Consider the following 12,813-nt stretch of genomic DNA (forward strand, 5'->3'; position numbering starts at 1 on the left):
AGGCTTTAAACTTTTCGTGGATCCCTTGTGTTGTCCGTGGCTGGGGGGAGGAGACCGAGGACAACATTCTCCTAAGCGATGAGCAGGAGACAGGGCGCTCCACCGCTTCCAATTTAGTGCAAATGGGGGCCTTCATGCTCCAGTGTTTGAAGAGGGACCCCCGTATAAAAAGCATAAAGGTCAAGAATCTGTACTGGGTGGCAATGTACTTAGACCCCCGGTACAAAAACAAAATGGCAAACATGTTACCAGCATCACAGAGGGCTGTCAGAATGCAGCATTTCCAGGCCTTGCTGCGAGAGATGCTGCATTCTGCTGTTGCTGGCACTGCCATAGGAATTTCCACCCACAGCGAAACAGGTGCGGGTACCAATCCTACCGTGCCTGCAAAAAGTGGGTGGTTTGAATATGTGTAAGTCACTTTGGATATGAGATCATTCTTGCAGCCAACCAATTGACAGCCGCCCTCCGGATCCAGCTTCAGAGAAACGCCTAAACCCACAGTTGTCCTACTACATCGAGTCAACGACTGATGTGGACACTCTGAGAAGCGAGGAACCTCTTGACTACTGGGTGTGCAGGCTTGACCTATGGCCAGAGCTGGCACAATTTGCCATTGAACTCTTGGCTTGCCCCTCTTTGAGTGTGGTGTCTGCCTAGCTCTGATGAAGGGAGTGCGGTGTATGCCTAGCTCCTGATGAAGGGACGTGCCTGTCCCGAAACGCGTTGAGCCGGATTTTTTTACATGCAAATAAAGACCTTTGAAGAGAAGCACCCGTGTTGTTTGGCTGCCTTCATCCGTTATAACTCTAGAAGCGATCCAGGCTGGGGGGGTACTCGGTTTACAGGTGTATTATGCTTATCCTGGTAAACCGCCCCCCTCGTGAAGTGAGTAAACTTACTTATGATACCACAATATTATAATATATATGTCAGTATTTTTAAACACAAAAAAACCTTTTATCCATTGTTCTATCCTACTGTACCACATCATACTGTGTACGACGCTGCAGAACACGGCCTCTTAGGCAATAGAGACTGTATGCAGTGATCCCACTTTTATGTACAATCTATTTTTTATCCTTTTATTCTCTCAGCAGATTTTATATGTGTATACTATCACTCGCTCTTTGTATGCAGATTTTGTTTATTTTGCTCGTTAACATATTTTTTTACATACATGTATGTACAATTTTTTCCTATACATTTGATATCCCTTTACATATTACTATAACATAACGCTAACGACAAGCTATCACACACTCTAGCAGCCCAACACAAATCCACCATTCCCAACATCCACCACTATTGGCGCCCACAAGGGTTTATTAAAAAAGAGGCGAGATTTGGAGGGTATCCCCACCCACCAGTCCCCCTTTTTTTGGCTCACTACCTCCTATACAGGCAGACTTCCTTGTCGACCTGACCAAACCCGGAGCAGCCTCTAGCATCTATCACCCAACTTTCTTTCCACCCCGCTCCTATCCACCCGAGGCGCCTCAAGTCTTTCAGATCTAGTGGAAAGCCATTCCAAGAGATCCGTTTGACCCTCATACTTTCTCTCTTTCTCTCTTATGCCTAGCTCACGACAGTGTGGACTACCTCACATTTCTAAAAATGAAGGAGGCATGTATATGGGAGGAATTCAACACCTGTGATGACCACATTTAATTGAATTTCCTCAAGCCAGCCCATACATATCTGCCACTACCCAGAACAAAGAATGGTCCTTGCCTTATGTATATACTGCGGTATAAAGGCCTTTTATGTCAGGTGAATGCCTAATTTTTGGGGCCTGTACTGGCCGACAGTTACATATTTATCCTGTGACCACTTAATGTACCCCCAGCCACAGAATCCAAAGTTCTTTGCTGTCAAGTGAATGCCTATTGCCTAATTTTTGGTGCCTATACTGGCCGACAGTTACATTTTTATCCTGTGACCGCCTAATGTACCTCCAGCCACAGAATCCAAATTTCTTTGCTGTCTGGTGAATGCCTATTGGCTAATTTTTGGGGCCTGTACTGGCCGACAGTTAAATTTTTTACCTCTAGGCACATAATCAAACCTCTGTCTCACTCCTCTGCCTCTCATTATGGTGGCGTATGAACCGCATTCACCATACGGACCTTTTAATGTCACAGGGTCATGTGACTGTGCCCCCCACCCCTTACTGTGACCCTCACCCCGCACTGTGCCACGATGTTCGTCCATTACTAGTACTTAATTGAACTGTCAGCGACTCACACAGTAAGAAACTAACAGTTGCCTAGGAGACCCAGCACTCAGGTTGGATCTCCTGGGCTTCCGTAGGCTGGCAGCTCCGATGCCCGTGTAAGGCATTGGAGCTGCTATGGAAACCATCGACCCCCTGCCAGTGCAGTGCAGGGGGCGATAGAGTCAGAGGTAGCCCCTCCCTCTGTATACACCGCACGTGCCGTGGTCAGCGCTGACCGCTGCACGTGAAGGGGTTAATCCGCTTCCGGCAGATGCAGCAGGGGCCCGGCTATCAGTAACATCCGGGCCCGTGCACGTGAGGATGCAGCAAGGAGCCGCATTCGCTCAAGTACATGTACGTGATAATGCAGGAAGAGGTCAAATAAGGTAAATGTGAACAAGGCTCTGGGTCCATATGGAATACACCCAAAAGTGTTTCAGTTCAGTCATTGCTGTGTTTTTCAATTTTTTAAGATTCTCTAGGTACTGGTACAGTGCCAAGTGATTGGCGCAAGGCAAAAGTGGTGCCCATATTCAAAAAAGGATCTAAGTCCTCCACAGGTAATTATAGACCTAAAGGCTTGGAAAGTATAGTTTGTAATTGGATTGAAAACTGGTTGAAGGACCGTGTCCAGAGATTTGTGGTCAATGATTCCTGGCAGCAGCATGAGGAGACCACAGAGTGGCAAGGTGACATAGTGTGGAAGTGGCAGCAGCATGAGGAGACCACAAAGTGGCATGGTGACATAGTGTGAAAGTGGCAGCAGCATCAGGAGACCACAGAGAGGCCAGGTAACATAGTGTGGAGTTTGCAGCAGCATCAGAAGACCACAGAGAAGCAAGGTGAAATAGTGTGGAGGTGGCAGCAACATGAGCAGACCACAAAGTGGCAAGGTGACATAGTATGGAGGTGTCAGCAGCATCAGGAGGCCACAGAGTGGAAAGGTGACATAGTGTGGAGGTGGCAGAAGCATCAGAAGACCACAGTGTGTCAAAGTGACATAGTGTGGAGGTGGAAGGAGCATCAGGAGGCCGCAGAGTGGCAAGGTGACATAGTGTGGAGGTGTCAGCAGCATCAGGGGGCCACAGAGTGGCAAGGTGAGATAGTGTGGAGGTGGGTAGCAATACCAGTACCCACTGAAGATGGTGGTTGAAAGAAGGAGCACTTGGCATCAGATGTGTGGCATCATGCAGATGGCAGCATCAGAATAGTAGCTAAGGCAGGTAGCCAGAAGAAACCGGTCTCTTTTGTCAAAGTGTTGGTGTGGCACCATGGATGAGCTAGTCTGATGCATCAGGCATTGGTGGGTGGAAATCCTGGCTGATCCACGCCTGATTCATCTTGACAAAGGTCAGTCTCTCCACATTTTGGGTGGACAGGTGAGTCCTTCTTGGGGTAACTATGGCCCCCGCCACACTAAATACCCGCTCTGATGCCATACTACTGGCTGAGCAGGACAGCTTTTCCAGGGCAAACTCGGCCACTTGCGACCACAAATCCAATTTGTCTGCCTAGTAATCCAGCGTATCTTCAACTTGGGGTGGCAGGGTACTGTCCAAGTATGCCACCACCTGCTGGTTCAGGTCCTGCTTTGAGTCTACCTGCTGCTGCTGGTGACTAATTTCTTCAGTAGGCGGGTGAAGAAAACTGCTCATCAGTGAGTTGCTGCTGATGATGGTGGTACTGCTCCTGCCACCCCCCTCCAGCAGTCATGGCAGTGGAATGTTAGCGCAGAGGGGCCCCCAGTCAGACCTGCGTGAGGATGGGCGATGGCATACATAGGCAGCGGCCAACTGACTACATAGGATGTCTCTATAGTAGTTTAGTTTGTCCTCCCTCTCAGCGGATGTAAAAAAGGTCCCCATTTTGGACCGGTAGCGAGGGTTCAACAATTTTGAGAGCCAGAAGTCATCCCTCTGCTGAATGGTGACAATTCGGCTGTCACTACTCAAGCAAGAGAGCATGCATCGGGACATTTGTGAAAGTGACTGGGAGGGACTCCCTGCCTCCATCTCCACTGCATACTGCCACGGTGTGTCTGGGTCCTCTGCCTAGTCTTCCTCATCGCCCTTTAGCTCCTCTGCCTGCTCCTGCTCCTTCTCTCCTGTCACCTATGTAGAAAAACCACCCATTTTGCTACACATTGCTTGTGCTCCAATGTTCTCCTCTTCCTCTAATTCTGCCCCCACAGGGCTCATGTGGCCGTGAGATGTAGGCACCACGTCTCCAGTTTCCTGAACCGGTCAGATTTACCAGCATCTGTTCCAGGACATGAAGCTGTCAAAAGACATTGTTCATCCTGTAGTTCTGGTTACTTACAAATAACGTGGCCTCCTCAAAGGGCCTGAGCAACTGGCAGGTGTCACGCATGAGCTGCCACTAGCTGACATCGAAGTTACACAGTAATCAACAAAAGGTGACGGCAGCATCTCCAGTTCTTTCTTTATTGATCGTACTTCAAAGAGTGTGTATACAAAAAGGCAGACAGCAACGTTTCGGCTACATAGTAGCCTTTATCAAGCAAAATAACAAGTGATATCTAGTGTTTGTACTAATCGAAGTTACACAGGCGAATACTCCTGTCCACTTGGATCATCAAGAAATCATTTATGGCCTTTCTCTGTTCGTATAATCGGTCCAACATATGGAGGGTGGAATTCCAATGGGTGGAAACATCGCATATCGGCCTATGTTAGGGGATGCCGTTCTGCCGCTGCAGCTCAAGGAGGGTGTGCTTTGTGGTATACAAATGGCTGAAGTGCATGCAAAGTTTCTTGCCCGTTTTTAGGATGTCTTGCAGGTGAGTGGAAGACTTCAGGAATTGCTTGACAACCAGATTGAACATGTGTGCCATGCAGGGTGCATGGCTCAGCCCTCCTTGACACAGCGCCGACACCATGTTCTTCTCTTTGATGGTCACCATGGTTCCGATTTTGAGTTGTCTCAGAGAAAGCCAGGATTTGATTTCTTGAGGAAGGTCACAGAGCAGTTCCTCCCCTGTGTGACTCCGTTCGCCCAGGCAAACGAGGTGTAGAACAGACTGACACCGCCATGCCCTGCACATGTGGTATGCTGGAGGAGCACTGTGAATTGTCCCTGCAATGGAGGCTGAGGACCACGGTGGAGGATGAGGAGGCAGAGGCGAACATTGTTGCAGGACCAACAGCGTGAGAACATGGTGGCGGAAGCAGCGTCACCTGGCCAAGTTGTTGGTGTGGCTGGTCAGGAACCACATTTACCCAGTGGGCCATAAAGGACATATATTGTCCTTGACCGTAGTTACAGCTACCGACCAATTTTCCCAAAAATGGCTTTTTCACAAAGAAAAATTCACCACTGAATTGCTAATCGATGTAATTCGGTCCATACAGCAGAAGGAAGTCTACAATCAGCAATACATTTTCCCAAAAAAGGCTGTTTCACAAAAAAATGTCACTACTGAATGGATAATCTACGTAATTCAGTCCATACAGCAAAAGGAAGTCTACAATGACTCATCAATTTTCCCAAAAAAGGCTGTATCACAAACAAATGACCACTGAATGACAATTTACATTTACCGCAGAACGGCTAATAACACTCCAATTAATACACCCCAACAATGGCAGTATAACAATGTCGGTTCACTGCAGACCGGATAATAAGATATATATTTTTTTCCTATTAATACACCCCAAAAGAATAAATATAACAATCACAATTCACCACAGAACAGCTAATAGGACATATCTATCCTATTAATGCACCCTGTAAATGGCTATAGTACAATGGAACTTCACCGGTGATTGGCAAATACTTTTTTTTGCCACTAATATACACCAAAAATAGCTGTAGTTTTCTCACTTCAACACACACTGGCTAATAAGCCCTTCTTCTTTTTCCCCACTAAAACACGCCAAAAAGGGCTTTAGAACATATAACTCCACCGATGAACGGCAAATACTTTTTTTGTGCCACTAATGCACGCAAAAAAGTGCTTTACAACATATAACTGCTCTGCTCAACGGCAAATATATTTTTTCTTTTTCCACTAATACATGCCACAAAAGGCTTTAGAGCATATAACGGCACCGCTGAACGGCAAATATATTTTACTTTTGCCACTAATACACAACAAAAAGGGCTGTAATTTTAGCACTTCACCACACAACGGCTAATAAGTCCATTTTTCCCCACTAATACAAGCCAAAAAATGCTTTAGAACATATAACTGCACCGTACAAGGGCAAATAAGACGTATAAATATTTCCTTGTAATAAACCCTGTTAATGGCTGTATCAAACAGCACTTGCACCCCAATAACAAGAATGGTTTGCTGGAATTACAGAGCTGTATAATGGCAATTTGGGTGCCCAGTCAGTGCAGCAAGGTGTAATAGGATTGTTCCTATTACCCAGGCTGTAACCTCCCCTACTTAACCCTGTTCAACATAAATGCTGTGGAATGATTCCTCCCTATCCGTTCCCCACACCTTGAATAATCTTTCCCTGCACTTATAAATGTTTTTTTTAGCACAATTAAGTTTTTTTCTAGCACTGTCCCTAGCGCCTGCTGACGTCTCTCCCTACACTAAGTACACTGGAAAATGGCAGAATCCAAGATGGCGGAGGCTATTTATAGGGCTGTGACATCACAGGGCTGGCTGGCTGCTGATTGGCTGCATGCATAGCATTATGGGTGATCCCGCCTTCCCAGAATTCCTTGCTCCATGTCCTCATACGAGCAGCAGCCATATTAAAAAAAAATGCTATTCCTTACCACGAATCGCGGTGCAAATCGAATAAAACCTAAAATCAACTTTGAGAGGCTCATCTCTAGTTATGAAGAAAGATTAAAAGAATTACATTTATTTAGTCTTGAGAAAAGATGTCTAAGGGGGGACATAATTAGCCTATACAAATATATAAATGGGCCATACAAAAAATATGGTGAAAAAGTGTTCCATGTCAAATGCACTCAAAAGACACGGGGGCACTGCCTCCGACTGGAGAAGGAAAAGTTCAGTCTCCAGAAGCGTTAAAACTTCTTTACTGTAAGAACTGTGAATCTGTGGAATAGACTTCCTCAGGACGTGGTCACAGCAGGAAGAGTGGACAGTTTTAAATTTTTTTTAAAGTAAATGACATCAATGCTTATGAAAACGTGTAGAAATCTCACTTCCTTCTGGGATTCGCATCCCGACCTATCCTTTGGTTGAACTTGATGGATTTATGTATTTTTTCAACCGTATTAACTATGTAACTATGTAACTATGTAACTATGTAGCATTATACAATCAAAACTGATACTAATGACATAAACCTTGTTGATTTTTAAATAGCTTAGGATGGAATTTGCTAAATGTGTCAGCAAAATACAATCACATCTCCCTAACCTATTATTTATTTAAGATCTTCCTTATATTTCAGTACATTATTCAACAGGTGTATTCAAAATTCCTGGGTATCTAAATCATTAGCCATAAAAGCACATTATTCTAGGATGTATATGACATGAGCTGTTCTCTTAGAAACACCCAACTACAAGAATATAATTATATGACAATAAACATTGTCAGGATTATCCTGATTTTCCATCTTGTAAAAAGCGGTTTTGTTTACGCATGCCACACAGCATACCAAATTGTGCATATAAAAGGAGATTTTGCAAAGGATTCCTACAATCAACTGCAAATCTTACTATCTTGTGCTGTCCTAGGCAAAGATCCCAAAGCAAACATGTCTGGAGTTAAAGGAGGACATCAGAAAGCCCAATGCAAGGACCCGTGCCAGAAGCAGACCATCTGCCAGGATCCATGCCAGAAGCAGACCATCTGCCAGGATCCATGCCAAAAGCAGACCATCTGCCAGGATCCATGCCAGAAGCAGACCATCTGCCAGGATCCATGCCAGAAGCAGACCATCTGCCAGGATCCATGCCAGAAGCAGACCATCTGCCAGGATCCATGCCAGAAGCAGACCATCTGCCAAGACCCATGCCAGGATCGTAAGTAATATTAATATAAATTTAAGTACTAATTAAAAGACAAGAATCAAAGTAGAGTCTTCTTGTAGCTTTTGGTAATATAGAAGGCTACACATTATGGACATTTCAGCACAAAAATTGTGAATATTTTCATTTAGGATTTAGGTTTTTTGCAGCCCGTATGCAGAACCATTCACTTCAATGGGGTCGCAAAAAAATTCAAAAGACTGTGTGCATTCGGAGTCCATATTTCCCCATATCTGTTCCACCAAAAAAAAAAGAACATTTCCTATTTATTGTTCACATTATGGACAAAGATAGGACTGTTCTATTATGGATGACCATTATATTACAATTTCCTTTATTTAAAGGGGTTTTCCAAGACTTTTGAAATGACCTATCCTCTGGAGCACCGTGGCTTTCTCAAACAGCTGATCGGCAGGGGTCCTGGGAGTTGGACCCCTACTAATCAGAAACTGATGACAGCACATGCATGTCCATGAATCAGGCAGGTTATGGTATTCTACAAACAAAAGGCAACTAAATGTCGCAGTATACATGGAAGGGATTAATCAAGCCCTGCACTCAAAAAATTCTGTCTGTAAAAAAAAAAAAAGAAAACAAAAAAAAAAAAGGTTTAGCAACCTTTTGCATTTTTACACCACTAATTTTGAAAAGTGGATGTGACTGTAGGTGTGCTTACTGATATAGAAAAGTTAACTCTTAAGTCAGATTTCTTGGGGGATAGTGGTCTCTCAGCCCTCCCAGCTCAGACCATACAGAACCACTCCAGCCTTCTGTGTGCAAGATCCCACCCCCTCTAACTCTGAGGATTCCTTTATCCCCAGGTGATTACTGCACCTGGTCTTTCTTCAGACCTGGTGATTGTGGGAAAGACACAGCAAATCCTGCCATATATCTCCCCTTACAACCATGAGGCCTCTCACTGCCTTACAATATATATATACCGGTATATTTATAAGTTTGGTATCGTCGTATTCGTATTGAGCTGCAGAACAAGGACTTCATTTCTAGCATGCAGTGAACGCTGCAATATCAAAACCCCAAAACCATTGGCGTGTGTGGTTATTTTCAAGTTAACCACACAAAGAATGTCTTTTTCCCGTTTTACAGTACATTACATGGTAAACTAAATGTAATACTAAAAATGGGCCCAGTACGAAAGGGGTTAAATATGGGAAATAATATGAAAGGATACCATATTCTATTAGAAGCAGCCATTTGGTTATTTAACAAGGCATATTACATAACAGCTATTGACATATATTGTTTCTTTTAGCCTGCAAGCCGGTACAGCAGTGCAAAGGTATGTACACTACAGATTATATTTTAATTTACATAAAAATTATGAATTCCACTCTAAAAGGTGATATTTTAATGAGAAAATGTTTTAATTCAACATGTTTCCTTTTTGTTGATTTTACTATTGTGCTATGTGTTTTAAAACCAAATACCAAAGCAGTTAGGCCTCATGCACACGGCCGTGTTCCGTGGCCGAGAGCGGTCCGTGGTAACCCGGCCGGGATTCCTTCTGACAGCAGGAGTGCATGGCGTCATTGGTTGATATGACGCGGTGCGCTTCATGCCGTCGCTGCTGTACAGTGATACACTCGTATACGAGTGTATCACTGTACAGCAGTGGCGGCATGAAGCGCACCGCGTCATATCAACCAATGACGCCATGCGCTCCTGCTGTCAGAAGGAATCCCGGCCGGGTTACCACGGACCGCTCTCGGCCGAGGAACACGGCTGTGTGCATGAGGCCTTATTCGTAGGAAAAGATTAGCATGTGTATTCCAATTGCGATAGTAAAACAATTCTAAACTCAAATGTTCGAAGACTTTCAATGTTAGTTTATAAAATTACTCTTATAGTTCATTCTACCATGTAGTTTTCAACATTTGTTCTTAACAAGCCAGCTTTTGTATATGGTAATGCTGGTGTATTATCTTATATGTCTATGTAGAGTCAGAGCTAGTTCATTGATTTAGGACTACAGTTTACTATGTTACCATTATAAGCTTAGCTTTTTTATATCACTAAGGGTGGGTTCACACTAGCGTTAGGGATTCCGTTAAGGCTTTCCGCTATAACATAGTTATAACGGAAAATATCGGAATACACAGACAGAATGCAAAACAGAAGCCTTTAAAAGGCATTCCGTTTGCTTTCCGTCCTAATAGAAGTCTATGGGAAAGCATAACGGATCCATCTGGGTCCCATTATGCAAGACGGAAAACAAAGTCCTGTCGACAGGACTTTGTTTTCCGTCTTGCATAACGGGACCCAGATGGATCCGTTTTGATTCCCATAGACTTCTATTAGGATGGAAAGCAAACGGAATGCCTTTTAAAGGCTTCAGTTTTGCATTCCGTCATAATACAAGTTTATAGGCAGAAGAACGGCTCCGTCCTTCCGTCTTATGGATTCCGTTATTTTCTGTTATAATTATGTTATAACCAAAAGCCATAACGATATCCCTAAAGCTAGTGGGAACCCACCCTAAGGCCTCTTTCATATGTGCATCACGTTTTGGCTCCGGAGGCGTCCTGAGTGCAATACGGCAAACCCGCGCAAGTAGGTACCCAATTGCAGTCAGTTTTGACTGCGATTGTGTTCCGTTGTTCAGTTTTTATTGCGCGGGTGCAATGTGTTTTGCATGTGCGTGATAAAAAACAGAATGTGGTACCCAGACCCGAACTTCTTCACAGAAGTTCAGGTTTGGGTTCAAGGTTGTGTAGATTGTATTATTTTTCCTTATAACATGGTTATAAGGGAAAATTATAGCATTCGTAATACAGAATGCATAGTACAATAGGGCTGGAGGGGGTTAAAAAAATAATAATATTTAACTCACCTTAATCCACTTGTTCGCGCAGCCGGCATCTCTTCTGTCTTCTTCTTTGAGGAATAGGGCCTTTGATTAGGTCACTGTGCTCATCACATGGTCCATCACATGATCTTTTACCATAGTGATGGATCATATGACGGACCTTGTGATGTGCGTAGTAACGTCACCACAGGTCCTTTTCCTGCGCACAGCAAAGATGAAGACAGAAGAGATGCCGGCTGCGCGAACAAGTGGATTAAGGTGAGTTAAATTATTATTATTTTTTTTAACCCCTCCAGCCCTATTGTATTATGCATTCTGTATTAAGAATGCTATTATTTTCCCTTATACCCATGTTATAAGGGAAAATAATAATGATCGGGTCTCCATCCCGATCGTCTCTTAGCAACCGTGCGTGAAAATCGCACAGCATCCGCACTTGCTTGTGGATGCTTGCGATTTTCACGCAGCCCCATTCACTTCTATGGGGCCTGCGTTGCGTGGAAAACGCACAAAGAGGAGCATGCTGCAATTTTCACGCAATGCACAAGTGATGCGTGAAAATCACCGCTCGTGTGCACAGCCCCATAGAAATGAATGGGTCCGGTTTCAGTGCGGGTGCAATGCGTTCACCTCACGCATTGCACCCGCGCGGATATCTCGCCCGTGTGAAAGGGGCCTAACTCTTTTGGAGCAGCATAGTAAAATGCTGAGAGATGAGTACACTTTCTCCTAATGTCTTTACTGCAATTAAAGATACCACATAAATTCCATACTCTCTCAGGGACTCAAAGTGCAGTTTCTTTTGACTGCATAACTAGGATACTACATTTTGTGATGAAACTAGAGCAGCCGGAGAAAACTCACTTAAACACAGAAACCATCCATTCTATATAATCAAGTAATGTCCTGGTTGGAATAAAATATGAACACTTATAGTGGTTTTATATCACTACAATTAAAACAGTGTATATAAATGGAGTAGATAAAAAGTAATATAAATGCTTACTTTCCTTGACAGATCCTTGCAACCCCTGTGTTCCTGATCCTTGCCAGTCTCAAGGAAAATATTAATGAAAGGACAAACCTGAGGCCATAGAGGAAGCAATGTTGCCTTTGATGTTCATAAGAACTTATATGCCTTAAATTAAAAATGTAACTTAAATATATCGCTTGCTTATTAATAAAAGTTTCCCGTTGCATAATGTCTTCTCCGTTTTATACAGTCAAGTATGTTTCATAAAGATAATACCTTTCTATTATCATTGGCATACCAAATGGATGTTAAAGCGAGAGGTCCCCCACTCCATAAGAGCACGTTTCATTCTGGTGAACTCGAACTGTTCATGTAATATATTGGTGGCCATTAGAGATGAGCAAAATGATTAGTTCCTTAGAGTTCTTGAGCAGGGAGTGACTGTCCCCACTAGTGCTGATCGAGCACCAAAGTGCTCGGGTGTTCGGGTGCTTGGGTCGAACACCTCGGCACAATAGAAGTCAAAGGGAGAACCTGAGCATTAAACAAGGCACCCCCTGCTCTGAAGGAGGGGAGGGTATTTGGTTCATAGGAAAAGGTCAGAAATTTATGGAAACATCACCAAAATGGTTCGGGAACAACATGGGGATGATGTCTGGATGCATCTTGGACTCCCAGGTCGCTGCTGGGATCGATATTGTCTGAGTAGTATGCCACTTTTACAGACTGACAATAATACGCACAAAACCGAAAATAAAATAGATTTTAGAGGAAAAATTGTTAGGAAACATTCTTTCCTGTATT

General features: G+C 43.8%; 1 protein-coding gene across 1 annotated transcript; it reads left to right on the plus strand.

Moving 5' to 3' along the window:
• Nucleotides 1-7,870: 7,870 nt before the first annotated feature.
• On the plus strand, nt 7,871-12,242 carry LOC121005337 (keratin-associated protein 5-5-like). The gene is made up of 3 exons (XM_040438009.1): nt 7,871-8,203; nt 9,483-9,509; nt 12,055-12,242. The coding sequence occupies exons 1-3, from the start codon at nt 7,936-7,938 to the stop codon at nt 12,105-12,107; spliced, it is 348 nt and encodes a 115-aa protein (XP_040293943.1). The 5' UTR covers nt 7,871-7,935; the 3' UTR covers nt 12,108-12,242.
• Nucleotides 12,243-12,813: the final 571 nt, after the last annotated feature.

This window comes from Bufo bufo, chromosome 6, assembly GCF_905171765.1.
Source record: "Bufo bufo chromosome 6, aBufBuf1.1, whole genome shotgun sequence".
In the NCBI taxonomy this organism is placed as follows: Eukaryota; Metazoa; Chordata; class Amphibia; order Anura; family Bufonidae; genus Bufo; species Bufo bufo.